General features: G+C 43.0%; 1 protein-coding gene across 9 annotated transcripts in view; it reads right to left on the bottom strand.

Annotated features, from left to right (window-relative positions):
- CREBBP (CREB binding protein) overlaps positions 1 to 14282 on the bottom strand; it is a 47539-nt gene extending 33257 nt beyond the window's left edge. For all 9 annotated transcript variants that reach the window (XM_063430557.1, XM_063430556.1, XM_063430551.1 and 6 more), the window contains exon 1: positions 12710 to 14282. In XM_063430557.1, coding sequence (XP_063286627.1) covers positions 12710 to 12797 — 88 coding nt within the window. In that variant the 5' untranslated portion in view covers positions 12798 to 14282. The remainder of the gene's footprint in view (positions 1 to 12709) is intronic.
- Between the last annotated feature and the right edge of the window lie 1397 nt (positions 14283 to 15679).

The following is a 15679-nucleotide window of genomic DNA, read 5'->3' on the forward strand; positions in this document are numbered from 1 at the left end:
TAACCCACAAGAGGCTGTAGAGACAATGAGGCAACTGAACATTCCCACTGATCCACAAGGTCAGGCTATACACCTCGCTGGCCACATACACCGGCTGGGAAGACACATCGTGGATGCCCCGGAGTTTGTGCCCAGGAAGACGCCGACTGACCCATACGCCACAGCCACCACATGAACAGGACTGCGGACTTACCACTCACCTACCGCCAACGCAGCCATCGATAGAACTCAGATGCTCACCGTGAGGAGCGGAGCCGGGGTTTTACTGGGTCGGGACTGGGATATCGACTGCTGCCATGGCCGTGGACACTGAGCCCAGTTGCTGCCTACGCGACCACACGGCTGGCTCTCAGGGGGTTTGTGTAAATGTTAGGCACACAATGTCCTACCGTAGATACCAAGGTTAAGAACATTTTCTCTTTATCACTACCAACATCTCGGAATCGCTAATCTAGTCCGAGCTCCAGCCTAGCATAACATGCTGCATGTTTAGTTAATCTGCGACCTCTTTGCACAGCCCTACATGCACTCTCTAGCGCCTACATAACAATAGCCAGGCTTCTCCACCCACACCGATGGCCGGACAGGAACACACATCACTTAGGGGCACCTCAGAGACCACAGACACACTCTCAGCAGACCACACACACTCTGAGCACACACTGAACTCAGGGCTGGAAGGTGATCTTATGATTTTGGTTTCACCCATGGCCTGCGATCTTAACGCGCTAAAGCATGTTCCAGAAGTTACAGCCAGAGCGCACGCTCTATTCATTGTTTAAATGTTTTCCTCTGTTCATAATTCTATGTAACTCAAAGCCAGCTACAGCTGGCAAGCTTACGCTCGCACTTAAAGATACAGCCAGTGCGCACGGTGAGCTTATGGTCTGAATATACTATTAGGACTTTGTGTAAACCAAAGCCAACTAACTTAGCACGCTTATGCTCGAACATAAAGATAAAAACAGGGCACTCGCTGAATCTTCTAGATAGACTGTTATACTCACATGTTTTACCTCTTGACTTTACCTAAATTAAATTAAATACCAGCTAATTTAGCATGCTTAAGATAGCACTCAGGGCTGCAGCCGGAGCACAATTTGAATTTATTATTATTATTTGAATGTACCATCATAATTTTTAAGTTACAGCCGTTGTATTAGCAGTCTGAAGGTAATCCCACTATTTAGCTCAACTCGAATGCTTGCTAATTTTGCCTGTATACGCTTGTATTACACGTTACAATGACGCTACTGTAATGTAGTTATGTCCAGCATAATAATATTTTAAAAAGTGCCGTCAATTCGGAGCCACAGATGTAACCTTATGTACAATTTGCGCACTTAATAATGCTGTTGTGGCATTGTTTGATGCTTTGTTATTCCTTGCACACACAAAATAAAGAATTAAAAAAAAAAAAAAAAGGGGGGGGGGGGACAAGTAAGCATCCCCTATATATTTCATTTAACACATGCAAAAATTAAAATATCACCACTGGAAGCCTACTTTGTGTCACACGGAGGGGCCAACTGTCAGGGGGCTATTGGGGAGAACAACAAAAGTGGTTACCACAGACTCCCTGTTTTGCTTAAAGGTTCACTCCAAGCATCACGACCACTTCAAATCTTGGAAGTCTGTATATGAGGCATTTTGCACATACCCCTTTCACTGCCAGAGGTGTAACTCTAAATATGGCAGAGTCACTTGGGCATCAGCTAGCCTAGAAGTAGAGTTCTGGTTTGGCTAATGTAATTTTTGTGCATATTCTAATACACATAATTGCATTCACTGGCTGAGAGCAGTCAGCTGACACACTCCACCAATGGATGGAGACAGCCTTGGCATCCAGCTTCTGCAGCAGCCGAATGTGTGTCACAAGAGAAAGGACCCACAGCGCCCAGGTAAGAGGGCAAAAAGTCGCAAAACTGTTTGTCCCATTACATAGAGAAAGGGCCAGGTTGCCCCTCAGATCACGGCTGTAGTGTTTACGATGCTTAGAGTAACCATTTAAAAACAAAAGAAAAAAAAATACAAAAGCTGTAATTGTTAGCAGAAACTATAACCCTAAAAATTAAAACTCCAAGCAAAATTACTACAGCACAGGCAGACCCCAGGTAAAAAGCCAAACCAGTGCCGGGGTACATCTGGCACACTATATTGGTTGGAGTGCATCATAAAATATAAGACATAACATCTATAGCAGCATGTTTAAAGTAACATTGCTCAGGTTGGTCGGAAAGGACAGAACGATTGTTCTATTTAATCAATTAAATGAGAAGACCGAAAGTACAAAGGGTAACTTATTTCTTAAAAAGTCAAGTGTTGCCAAGACAGGGTTAAAGTAGTGTAGGGGTGCCTCACTTGTAATACCTACAGATTGAATGAGGGCACTTTTCTACAGGTTCTATGTGAACCCGTAGGAAGCTTTGCCTGTGTATTCAGTGATGCCATGCAATACCAGCTGGACACACTATCCCCAAGATCCATTGGATGGCTCTTCTGCATTAGTGGTCTCCCAACTACACAAGTGAGTACACATCTATTTTGATTCAGATTTAAATCTGTCACTTGAAGCAGAGTAGATTCCTTGGTACAGGTTTAAAGATCACTCAAATACCATAATGTATTGCCACTCCCACTTTAGATTGTTTCTTCTGTTACCAGCTTGTGTTAATCTAATTATTTCTATTTATTTTTAGTATCATTCTCACATAATCTTCCAGAAAGTGGGAGAGAGCTTTTTGTTTCTAATCTTAGTGTGCAGCATTTATCTAGTCAATATATTTACCTTTACTAAAGTATGCATAGCAACTACTGTCCACCACGAGAAAAAGAAAATGAAAGGATACATTCCCTGTGATGTTTAGCAACCAATACAAGTGATTTTCTAGAAGATGGTTGCCAACAGTTTCCCCAATTACAAGCTCAACCTATGTTTCAGTGACAAATCACTGTTGCACAATAAATGTAATTCGACACCATAAAAAAAAAGCAGCAGTGCACTGAAATCATGTGTCCCTGCCACAGTGGCTAGTGCAGATTTGCATGATGTGCCACAAAGCCAGAAGATAAGCTAGCCCACTTCACATGTGCACCAAATTAGAGAACCACCTGGCACGGTTTTCTTGTTACAACTGCAGTGTTTAAAAACCACAGACGCATACAAAGCGGTGAATCCTCCGAAAGCACTAGATCTCCCAAAGTTCACAGACACATTCCAGTTAAAGGAACACCAACGTTTGGAATACAAACAAGTATTTGTAATGTTACAGTACACTCGCTAGATAATTGCAATGCCGCCTGAAGTAATAAAATGTAAAGAGAAAATTTTACTCTTTGCTCTAATCCAATCGCACAGTCTCACTGCGGCCGCTGCACCTCCCCTGGCTAAGATCATCATTACGGACTACCTCACCCAATCCTATTCGTCCCCATAGGAGTGTATATGCAGGAGGTGGCCAGCGTGCATGCACATCACCGCCCCAATTAGCATCTCCACACATCTCTCTCCCACTACATTAAGGTATAGCGATTCTGGTTCCTTGGGTGTCCCTTTAATTGGCCTTATTACTAGGATTCAAAGGCATCATTGGTAACACTACTAGAAAGCATTTCTCCAAGTGCAATTTACATGACGCATGTGACCCAGTGTTCCTCTTATTTCACCAACATGCAAATATTATTCAGTATAAAGCGTCACATCCAAGTTAATATATACAGGTTGTTGTGCACGTCCGTTATACACAACGATGCAAAGAAAATAGCACCCAGAGATAGCTGAATGCTTTGCAAGTGCAGAGAAGGAAATGGAGCTGATGAATTTGGTTGGATACAGAAGCCTATTTTCACGGAGGAAAATATTAAAGGACCACTATAAACTCGTTTACCTGGCACTATAAGGTCATTAGGTCCCCCTCACGGCCCCCTTCACCCACTTACCTTTCTCCAGCGCCGGTGACCTCTACTCCCCCTGCCGACGTCAGATCCGAATGCGCATGCGCAGCAAGAGCCGCACACAAATTCAAACCGCCCATAGGAAAGCATTACTCAATGCTTTCCATTGGACGTCCAGCGTCTTCTCACTGTGATTTTCACAGTGAGAATCGCGGAAGCGCCTCTAGCGGCTGTCAGTGAAACTGCCACTAGAGGCTGGATTAACCCTCAGTGAAACAGAGCAGTTTCTCTGAAACTGCTATGTTTACAGCCGCAGCGTTAAAACTAGAGGGACCTGGCACCCAGACCACTTCATTGAGCTGAAGTTGTCTGGGTGCCTATAGTGGTCCTTTAAATATCTATTGCATCCCTGCATTTGCTGCTTCAGTAGAGAGCTCTCCCAACTATAGAAAGCACCAGAAACCTGTCAACAAGTAATGGGCTTTCCATTATTTACAATAAGAGTCCTTAGCAAATTGCATAAATAAATATCTTCCTGGCAGGAAGGAGCATGTAGTTCAACACAAAGCAGCAGTTTCATTCATTAGAAAACATGAAATTGTGTTGAAGAAGTCTCTAAACATTCCATGACGTAACCAATCTTGCACATCTCAACGGAATTAGCATCTACTCCTAGTAATTTACTATCCGCACACGCTTTTCTGTTTGTTGTCATCAAAACCATTAAAGGACCATTATAGTCACCTAGACCACTTCAGCTCAATGAGCCAGGTCCCCCAGGTTTTAACCCTGCAGCTGTAGACATAGTTTCAGAGAAACTGCTATGTTTACATTGCAGGGTTAATCCAGCCTCTAGCAGCTGTCTTCCTGACAGCCGCTAGAAGCGCTTCCCTTACACTCAATGTGAAAATATCGCATTGAGCACGCAGAACATCCATAGGAAAGCATTGAGAAATGCTTTCCTATGGGCGTTTATAATGGGCACGCGTCCCTAGCCGTGCATGCGCATTCAGCTCCACTTGGGAGCTGACGTCGGAGGGGGAAGAGAGGTCACCAGCGCCGAGGGAGCCCGACGCTGGATAAAGGTAAGTGGCTGAATAGGGTTTTAACCCCTTCAGCCCAGCGGGAAGGGGGACCTAAGGATTATATAGTGTCAAGAAACAAGTTGGTTTTCCTGACACTATAGTGGTCCTTTAACTGAATACCTAGATAGTCAATGATTCCTCTCTCACGTTTACCTATTTTCTTTTATTTTTATAGGAACACTATAGGGTCAGGAACACACATTTATGCCTAACCCCATAATGTTAAAATTACCATCTAGCCCTCCTGTCACTATCCTTGCCCCCCTAAATGTAGTCAAATCTTCCTTTTAGTCAATCTGCTGCTGCTGGCTCTGCCCCTGATCTACCGGCCATCATCAGAAGTGATTGTCTGAGCCAATCACAATTCTTTCACATAGGATTGGCGGAGACGGTCAAGGAGGCAGATCAGGGGCAGAGCCAGCACAAATCAAAACACAGCCCTGGCCAATCAGCATCTCTGCATAGAGAGGAGTTGAATCAATGCATCACTATGAGGAAAGTTCATGGAAGCACTTCTAGTAGCCATCTGAGGAGTGGCCAATGGAGGTATCCCCAGACTGTAATGTAAACAACCTTTTTTATGGAAAAATAAGCTGTAGTTGTTCTGGTGACTATAGTCTCCCTTTAAATTAAATTATTGAACTTAGAGACACTAATAGTCACCAAAACAACTTTAGCTTAAAGGGACACTCCAGGAACCCAGACCACTTCTGCCCATTGGAGTAGTCTGGGTACCATTGGCATGGTCTGAAATATTTACCTTGAAGGGTTAAGTCCTTCTCTAGTGGCTGTCTACTAGACGGTCACTAGGACACTTCCGTGTTCATAGAACACGAAAAGTGTGTTATAACGTCGCTGGATGTCCTCACACTATGTGAGGACCTCCAGCGTCGCTGAAATCCCCATAGGAAAGCATTATTCAATACTTTCCTATGGGGAGGTCTAATGCTGCCGGCATGCGCATTAGGTCTCCCTCGCCGCCGGCCGCACATGCGCAATAGGTCTCCCCCGCCGGATGACGTCGGCAGGGGTGGAGCGTGTGTGGGACCCTGACCAGCACCGAGTGACATCGGCGCTGGATACAGGAAAGTCGCCGAAGGGATTTTAAGGGGTTTGTTTTCCTGGCACTGGAGAGTCCCTTTAATGAAGCCGTAATGAGGTTTAGATAATGACCCTACTGTCTCACTGCTCAATTCTCTGTCATTTAGGAGTTAAATTACTTTGTTTATAAAGCTCTAGTCACAAGTCCCTGTATGTGACTTACACAGCCTTTCTAAACATTCCTGTAAAGCGATATCTAATGTTTACACTTCCTTTATTGCACAGTATGTTTAATTTAGAATTTCTTAACCCCTGCTCTGTTAATAGCTTGCTAGACTGAAGGAGGCTCGAGAAAGTAATTAAATTAACAGATCAGAAGATTAGAACTTCTAAAGTGAATAAATATCTCATTGAAATGTAAACCTTTCTTGAAAAAGATTTTGCATTTAGAATTAGTGTCCAAAGCAGCTGCATTGCCAGTCAACGGATTCAAATAGTGATCTCAAACTACCACCCCTCAATGTTGAGGCCAAAAGAGTTGTAGTTCAACAGGGTGGCCAGGGCTTGAGATGTCTGGATTAGAACTTTCAGAATTCCCTTCTGCTGGGCCGGCAGACAACTCTAGGTCTAGGAGATGTTGGAAAACATGCAAGGGCCTGCAGGTGGACACTTAGGCATGCCTTAAAAGCTAGGAAGGCATTGACGTTGGTCTGTAACTTTTAGTGCCCATGCATATTTTGCAAATCCCCTCAAAGGTGACATGCCGACGTTGTGTGCCTATAACTGGAGAAGTTAACAATATACTTACTTGAGGCTCCCATTGCAAGCGCTGCAACCTTTCTCCAAGAGCATGCGTCATTGCTGCACATTACTGAGGCTTATGGACAATTCTGCAGCGACATTCTGCCTTTTGTCATCTTTTGCTTACCTTGGATATTGCCATAAGAATATTACTGGAAATTGTTGGAAAACTGTGCTGTTTAAAGCCCCTCCTTTTCTTAAAAAAATAAATTCAAAAATACATGACTTTTAGATGTCATTTTCCATGAGATTTCCTTAAAGAAACATTCTGGACACTGTAAATCACAATAATAACCACTAAATGTCAACATCTGCCGTCCACTGATACTTTCTTACCTTCAAGTGTTAAACCCTGTTTGAATGGTTTAACACTGAAGTAGAGTTTACCAGGTGCTGGTCCGGCTTCTTCTCTAGAGCAGCTCAATAAATGAATCTGCTTGAGCAGCAGTGATAGACTGAAAACTCCATGCAAGTGGCTATGGGATCTAGAGTATCCAAAGATTCCTGTGTGAGAACAGAATTTCCAATGCTCAAACCTCCTATGAACAAGGAGTTAAGAAGCCAGGGAAATCTACTACAAAGTGATACAACCACGGTCAGCAGTAAAGCTATGCAGGGCATTCATACACACTCCAAATAACACACCGTCAGGTTACCAACTACGAGGCAATCTAGAGTGGCCTCTTACAACTATTTTTGCAGAATTTGTTCATTCACTAAAATGGTTTAGTGAATGAAGCTTCCCTAAGTTTCAGAAGCTTGTGTGTGAGAGCATCCTCAGCAAGAGTGGATAACAACTCTTTATATAATCATAGCATGCAGTTTTCCTATCTAGAAACAAGTTCACTGTATGTATTTCCATGAAAGCACAATGCAGGGCAGACTTTACGTGGGCATCATTCCAATTTTTGGTTTATGTTGAATAGATGATGCTACCCATACCCATCTGATCTCAGCTCACTAGTGTTAGTGTACTCCTAACACTACAGTGCCCTTGTCCCAACTCTGTACTCCTTTCTTGGTCTCCCCGGGCGCAATAAAAATGTATTAACGTAAAGGTTTACATACCGTTTTTCCAGCGCGGAGGTTCTGATTAGTTCTTCTCTACCAGCGACATCATCAAAATTCCCCAAAAGTAAATCAATTGTTTCTTATAGGGCTTTTGCGTCACGTGACCATGTTTTACTCCAGCAGTGATGCAGAAGCGCCTTTAGTGCCGGTCATACTGACAGCCACTAGAAGTGGACTTAACCCGAGATGTAAACATTATAGTTTCTAAAAACTGCTATTTATAACATTGCAGGGCTCAGTGGACAGGGACAGTGCACCCAAGATCACTTCATAGCGCTGGAAGTGGTCAGGGTGACAACAGCGTTCCTTTAACACTGAATTACGGTCCATTAACACCCCTAAAGCCCAGCACCCCATAGGAGTTACACTCATCCTTAGCAATACCAAGGCAGAGCTACACTAATCCTTAGGAGACCCTTATTAAAGGAACGCTATAACGTTAGGAATACAAATTTACATTCTTAACGCTACAGTTCCTTGCTGGCTGTTTAAGTGACCGGCCGCTACCCGCAGGGAGAAACTAAGAAAAGTTTTACTCACCTCTTCTCCTCAGTGTCTCTTGGTTAAGATCATTGAGATTGATGATCTCAGTCAATCCAATGTTTTCCCACAGGAAAGCATTGGGAGGCTAGTGCTCATGTGCAGTCTCTCTGGAACCATCTGATAGAAATAGTTTACTATTTCCTCGGAAGCACCTCTAGTGGCTGTCTGAGTGATAGCCTCTAGATGCATTTAAACCTTGCAATGAAGATATGGCCATTCTGCAAAAAAGCAATGTTTTCAGCAGCGTTAAAGCAGATTGGACATGGCACCAAGAACACTTCATTGAGATGTAGTGTTCTGGGAGCCTATAGTGTCCCTTTAAGTTTTAAACCGTTTCAAAGACGTTTAACTGAAACGTGAAACTGAGCCAGGGGACTGCGGGCACTATAACAACTTCAAAAAGTTATTATGGTGGCTGCTCTTTAAGTAAATCAAAGTGTTCTTGCTAAGCATTGTATACTTTATTTTGTAAAAGTGAATATAGAGCTACAACTTTTTGTATAAGCAAATTTAAAAAAAAATAGTACAACTCACTATAAGAAACAACTGTAACAAGGGTGACAAACTAATGCCGTGCAATTTTTATAGCAAATTTTGCACACCCTGGCTCTCCAGTTGTTGCACCACAACAGCAAGTCATTTGGCTCGTAGTGAATCCTGGGTGTTGTAGTTCAGCAACAGTTTGAAGAGGACAATGCTAGACAATCCTACTGCACAGAATGGATTTAGAACCACATTACAAATAAAACAAACCTTTGTGCAGTGCAACCAAACATGCTGAAAGAAGACAATAAATATTCCTATAATGACAGGTGGGAGTCAGCTGCAAGTCTAGGGAGAAGAGTTCTTGCAGTGGGGGCACTAGGTAAGTACTGGAAGGGACACCCTTCACCCTTTGCACTGAATGTGGCATAATTTAGCATCTTCCCAATTCAGATCCACAAGCTTATTTTGGAATCCTCTACTTCTCTCAGCTGAATGTCCCTTCTTATTCAAAGCAAAATCACCTTGGATATAGAAGGTCCACCCAGCAGTTTATTCTTTCGAATTCTGTTGAACTTTTTTTCTTTATACCGACCTCACAGGTGTGCTCACCAAATTTAATTTACATTTTTTTTTCAAAAAGAAAAATAAATAGCATGCTCGGACACACACACACACACACACAGATAAAACGCATACACTAGCTAGGAAAGGGAAGAACAAATGCACAATATGTTATAATACAGGTAAAAGTGCAAATCAAAATAGAACCTATAGAGAATGAATACTACTGGAAAAAAAAAAAAAAAAAAAAAGGTACATTTAAAGTCTATGGACTGTGCACTATAGACCAGGGGAACCAAGATGTTGTAGAACTACAACTGACATGATGCTCTGCATGCCTTCGGACTGCCAAAGCATCATGGAAGCTGTAAATTTAACACATTTACGGATCTACATTTTGGGCACCCCTGCTATAGACCATGTGTAGTATTGGCCATATCACCATGGTAATTCCCAAAATAAAACAATAATAAAAAATAGGAAATTACAAAATAAGAGAGAATATGTATAGTCCTGTTTTGAAAAAAAAAAAATTTTATATATATATATATATATATATATATATATATATATATATATATATATATATATATATCAATATCAAAACTGGACTAGTTCTAATTCTACTTATTTTACACAGGGTGTTTCAAATATATAACTACTAAGGTTTATTCCGCATTCAAGATTTAATACATGTATTGGGTTATTAAGAATGAATCAAAGTCAACATTATATATAGTATTTACTTTAAAGAGACCTTCACCCTTCCTTAAAGAATACAAGGATGTGTTAGATTGACTGTCAGTCTTTTGTTTTAAATGCATACTAGCAATATTAAGAAATGATACCCACATTAACAATATAAAACTACAGGAGCAGACACCTTGACATTCTAAGCAGGTACTGTAAGAGGCAGCAAGTTAACCTTCTTTGGATGTGTAAACTGAAAACCACTAAGATCCATCTTAATACAACACTTCATAGGCAATGTTAAATACCAGCTTCCTTAGCAGTACACTGTAAGAAAGCCAAGATGGCTGCCCCCAGTAGAGGTGTATTGTTAAGGGATTTGTTACTTACACATGTGGGTAGATACCAAATAATTGACACAGTGGGCAACATTTTTAAACACATTTATGTCCGACAAGTCATATATGTTCTTTTTGGTAAGGGAAATTCAGGTTTTGGGGAGGGGTTGGTTTTAAACACACAGCTTGCTTCTTTTTTTTTTTTTTTTAACGAAAGTATTTTTTGTAGAGTTTGTTACTCCATATGCCTTGAAGTCCACTGCATCTCACCTGAGCTACAGCTACTTAACCCTTTGAAGTGTTAGACAAATAAGCCACCAACAGGTAATCAATTGACAATTGGTACTTACATTATAGCATTCATGCCACCTGTCAATGTTTAACACAAACATTACTGCACGACAAGCTACTAAATATTACATTTGACGTTCTATAGGATGTTTTTATTAAATGGATTGTTAAATACCATTGCTTGTAAAATGAGTATCATAAGAGTGTGCAGCATTAAACTCCCTGTATACACACACATATATACAGTATAAACGCACGCTGTGAGAATATCTTGAAACTTAGATTATTTTTTTCTTCATTTTACAATAACAGTGATTAGGCTGCAGAAGTATAACCCCCAAAAAATGACTGCATATTGTGAATATAAGTACTGGACACAAGACATATGGCTTTAGGAAGGAGATAACACTATAAATGGCTTATTGAAACAAAATGACTATGTTAGATACAATTTTGAATCTTTTTCCATAATGCCCCCTACACTATCAACAATGAGCTCCAAACTGATAAAACCACCTTTCATTTGAACAGGGTCTTATGTAACATTACCCATCATACACCTGCTATGCAATCTATGCAACCCATGCCCAATAGGAGATTTAAAATGGCAATGATAAATTTTGTGTACTGTAACTAACATTGAAGAACCATTATCAATACCAAACACATCTACATGCTCACTTGTCCACATATCCCTCTATATACTGGTGCATTTCAAAACAAGCCATTTACACTCTTCTTGGAGAACGTGTGTTTTACCATGGCCACTGACCAACTCTAAACAAAACCAAACAGGTTTTTTTTGTTTTTTTTTTAAAACCTAAGTTAGGTCTAGTATTGTCCATAGTAACATTGCCTAGCAACTCTCCTCAAATTAAACCCACTAAATAAGATATTAAATCTAACATTAATACTCATATCATACTTCCCAAGGGTATCATTCACAAACCTACAATTGACAAAGTACATGTAACAAACACTACTCTCCCAGAACCACTGAAAAAACCTACTGTACATCATGTTGCCATTTAAATTATTTTTCACTCTTATTACTTAATGCCTAACCATATAAGAAAGCAATGCAAAAGTGCAAAGAGTAGTGAGCTCAGTGTTCGTATTTAATAGCTCAGCCATGCAAGGCCCAAAACCATCACTTCTCAGTAATGTTTCTAATTGCAACATTAATAGCCAAAACAGCAATGTAAACATTGAATTATTCCATGTACATCGCTCTCTTTTTGCCATGGGAAATGCACCATCTTTAATAAAACAGCTGTCTCTAAATCTGCATGCCAACAAATCAAAAAATCAAAAAATAAATAATAAGAAATTATATAAGAAAATCTTTTTTTTTTTTTTTACTCCAAAACAACTTCCAACCTCAATACAAAAAAAATAAGGTCTAATCCTTTCTATGTTCCCATCTTTCGATCTAATAAATACCCCTTCGATGATTTGCCTCCATACCCCAGCAGCGAGCTACCATCACTACCTAAATCCACATAAACATCGCCAATCACTGCTCTCATCATGGCCTCTCTGTGCCATTTAAGGGGCGATCTGCAAGCACCATTTCGGGTTTTTAATTTTATAATTATTTTTTTTTTTTGGTGTGTGTGTGTGTGTTTTCTCCCTCAACCATCGAGCTTCCTCTTCAATCTGTGCTGCGTGTGCTCTATGTAAACCCCCTAAACACCCTAATTAATGTGATAAAAATGAAAGGTGGATTTATTTTATTTTTTGCATCGTATGAATGTGAGTGTGTTTATCTCCATCATGTAGGTTTACTGCAAACCTCCCCCCTCTCTCCATGTCTTAGCATCATCACTCCTCCCTCCCCCTCCTTCTCCCCCCGGTTCCCCCCCCCAGTTTGGGCCTGCTCATGGCTGCCTCCCCGGCCTTTCCTACCTGTGCTGTCACCGCTGGCCGAGAAGCCAGGCGAGCTGAGTTTGGGTCTCTTCCGGTTGGGCGGCCCGTCCAGCAGGTTCTCGGCCATCTTCTCCCCTTGGTTGAGTTCGGTCACCGAAGGCAGCAGACTGGGCGCCCTCCCCGGAGGAGGAGCAGCGAGTGAGTGAGAGGGGAGGAGGGATACCCCGGCCCTGCAAGCCGCCCGGAGCCTCAGCACCTCTCTCCAAGAGCTCAGTCCCTTCCTCCTTCCGCGGGACAACAAACAGCAGAAAAAAAAACCCTCACTGCCCCCCCGAGTCCCGCATCGCTATCCCAGGGGGACCCCGCGGACAGAGCCCCCCTAAACCTCAAAAACGCTGAGAGGGGGGGCCTTACAAAGGAAGGGACCCTGGGTGTGATACTGCCCCCTAATACAATGAGACCTGGGGGGACCCCCTAATCAATGACCAGGGACCCTCTGACAATACAGTGAAGACCACCTTAACAATAATAATAATAATAATAATAATAATAATGGAAATAGTGAGACCCCCGGCTACTGAGAGGGAAGCAAGCTGGGAATCACTGCAAACACAGAAACAACCCCCCAACAACTCAAACTTGGGGACCCCCTAATGTAATGGACCCTCAGTGACAATACAGTGACGACCACCCTTACTAATACTAACAGTGAGACCCCCGGCTACAGAGATGAAACCAAGCTGGGAATCACTGCCCCCCCTTTCTTTAAACTCAAACTTGGGGGATCCCCTAATCCAGGGACCCTCTAGGAATAAGGTGGAGAAGTGACTGACTTCTCAACAAATCTATAGAGAAAAAAAAAAAATCAAATGTGTAAAAAAAAATATAAAAAAATCAAAAAATTATTAAACACTTCACCCCCCAAAAATCCTAAAAAAAATCGAAGCGCCCCCCAAATAGTGTGTGTGCCCCCCGTATAATGTGTGTGTGCAGGCTGTGACCCCCTTTAAATGTCGGTGAACGTGCTGCCGGTGCAGGCTGCCACCTGGTGTAGGACCCCCAATATTACACCGGGAGCCCCCCGATAAGGGTCCGCCGAGCCCCCCGATATCGGAGCTGGGGAGCCGGGCTGCGCTGTGATCGCCCCCCCTGGCCGGACACTCGGGGAGGGTGTGGGGGGGGAGGGGAGGTTTGGGGGTACCCCGGGGTGATGGGGGGTCTCAGGCGGGGTGGGGGACCCCGGACATGGCTGCCGCCCCCCGGCTGGGGGAGCTGGGGGGGAGAATGGCCGGCGATGGAGCGAGGCCCTCGGTCACACTCTCCGCCCAGCCAACCGTGCGGCCGCCGCTTCCTCCTCCTCCTCCTCCGGGAGGGAAAACAATGAGCCGCCGCTCTAACCGCTCGGAGCCGGGCCTGCCGGGCCTGCCTGGCCGCCTCCTCGGACTGTGTGAGGGGACGATCCCCGGCCCCGTGTCTCCGTGTCCCGGCCTCTCCGGCCGCGCGCGCTCTCTGCCTGCCGCTCGCTCTCCCTCACAGGGCCCGGAGATCTCCGCTGACCGAGCCGCGACAAGATGGCGGCTGTTGATTCCTCAATTAAAAAAAAAAAAAAAAAAAGTTTTTTTTTTTTTTTTTTTTTTTTTTGGTTGGCTTTTTTTTTTTTTTCTCTCTCCCTTCCTCTCAATTCTGTTACGACGGCCGAGGGGGGTTAGAGTGAGTGAGAGGGTGTGGGCGTGGCGGAGAGATCAAGTGGGCGTGGTTACGCAGCACGTACAGCGACGCACGGTGAAAAAGGGGTGGGGCGGGTTAGAGAGGTAAAGCTCACACAGAATGGAAGGAGATAGGGAGGAGGAGGGGGGAGAGGGAGGAGGAGGTGACGCGCACGTAAGCCAGTGGGGGGGAGGGCACGCCTGTAGGGAGTGGCAGGCCACGCCCACGGTGGTTGGCCGCGCCCGCTTACGTTTGGTTGGCAACGCCCCGAGGATAGGTGGGAGCAGCAGTAGTGGCTCAGGGATAGGGAAAGGTGGAGGAGAGCTGAACAGCTGTGAATGATGTAAATAGAGCTGCAGCTATGGAGAGATATAATGCTCAGTAATGTGGAGCTGCCTGCATGGAGGTGTGCAGGAATGTGGAGAAATAAAAATACAAATAAAAAACAGATTTGTCTCACTGTCACCCTGGATTTCTAGTCAATAAAGCAATGCCCTCCTTATAACCAAACAATAAGTCCTACATCCTCACACAATACATTGATCTCAGCGAATGGCCAGTGATGCCAAAACAATGGAGCGCTCGGGATTTCAGTAAATACATTTTAAAAAATACAGACCTCGTTAACTGCGGGAGCGTTCGTGGGACGTTTAAATCTAATTTATCATCTATTTATCTGGTACGATGAGACCATCCTCGCGTCCCAAGTCATCCTCGCTAGTGAAACCTGATACATGGACTTGTACCACAAGATAATGTGAGGAACTTTGTTTGAAAGGTCCCTGAGTACAGCTTCACAGATCTGTAATAAAAAAATATATAAAATATTCCAAATAGTACCGTTATTATTATTATTATTTTTGGCATTTGTATAACGCCAATTTATTCCACAGTTGGTGATACAGTGCGTGAAATCTAAACGTGTGACTCTTTTATTAATACACGCAATATATATCCCAAAAATATGGATATTGCTAATTTTATAATTGTGGGTGACGTCGTCCGTGCATATATACCTGCTATTGCGCAAAGCGGGGTCCCCTAATATCAAGCCAGCTCTAAGATATGCATCTCTGGTCTGTCTGAAATTAGTGGGAGTAATATTCGTAAGCAGTAGCTACCATCTGCAAATGTGTATTTGTCATAATATTTGATTTTAAAGAAATCTATGTGTGAGGTGTCTCCACCATTTCTTTAAGTGTTTTAGGTAACGCCTCAGATGTCAGGAAGGGTTTGCTTTTCAAATCGATGCCATTAAAACTGAATCTTGTACGATCCAATGTATCTAGAGACCATCTACCT

This window comes from Pelobates fuscus, chromosome 8, assembly GCF_036172605.1.
Source record: "Pelobates fuscus isolate aPelFus1 chromosome 8, aPelFus1.pri, whole genome shotgun sequence".
Classification (NCBI taxonomy): Eukaryota; Metazoa; Chordata; class Amphibia; order Anura; family Pelobatidae; genus Pelobates; species Pelobates fuscus.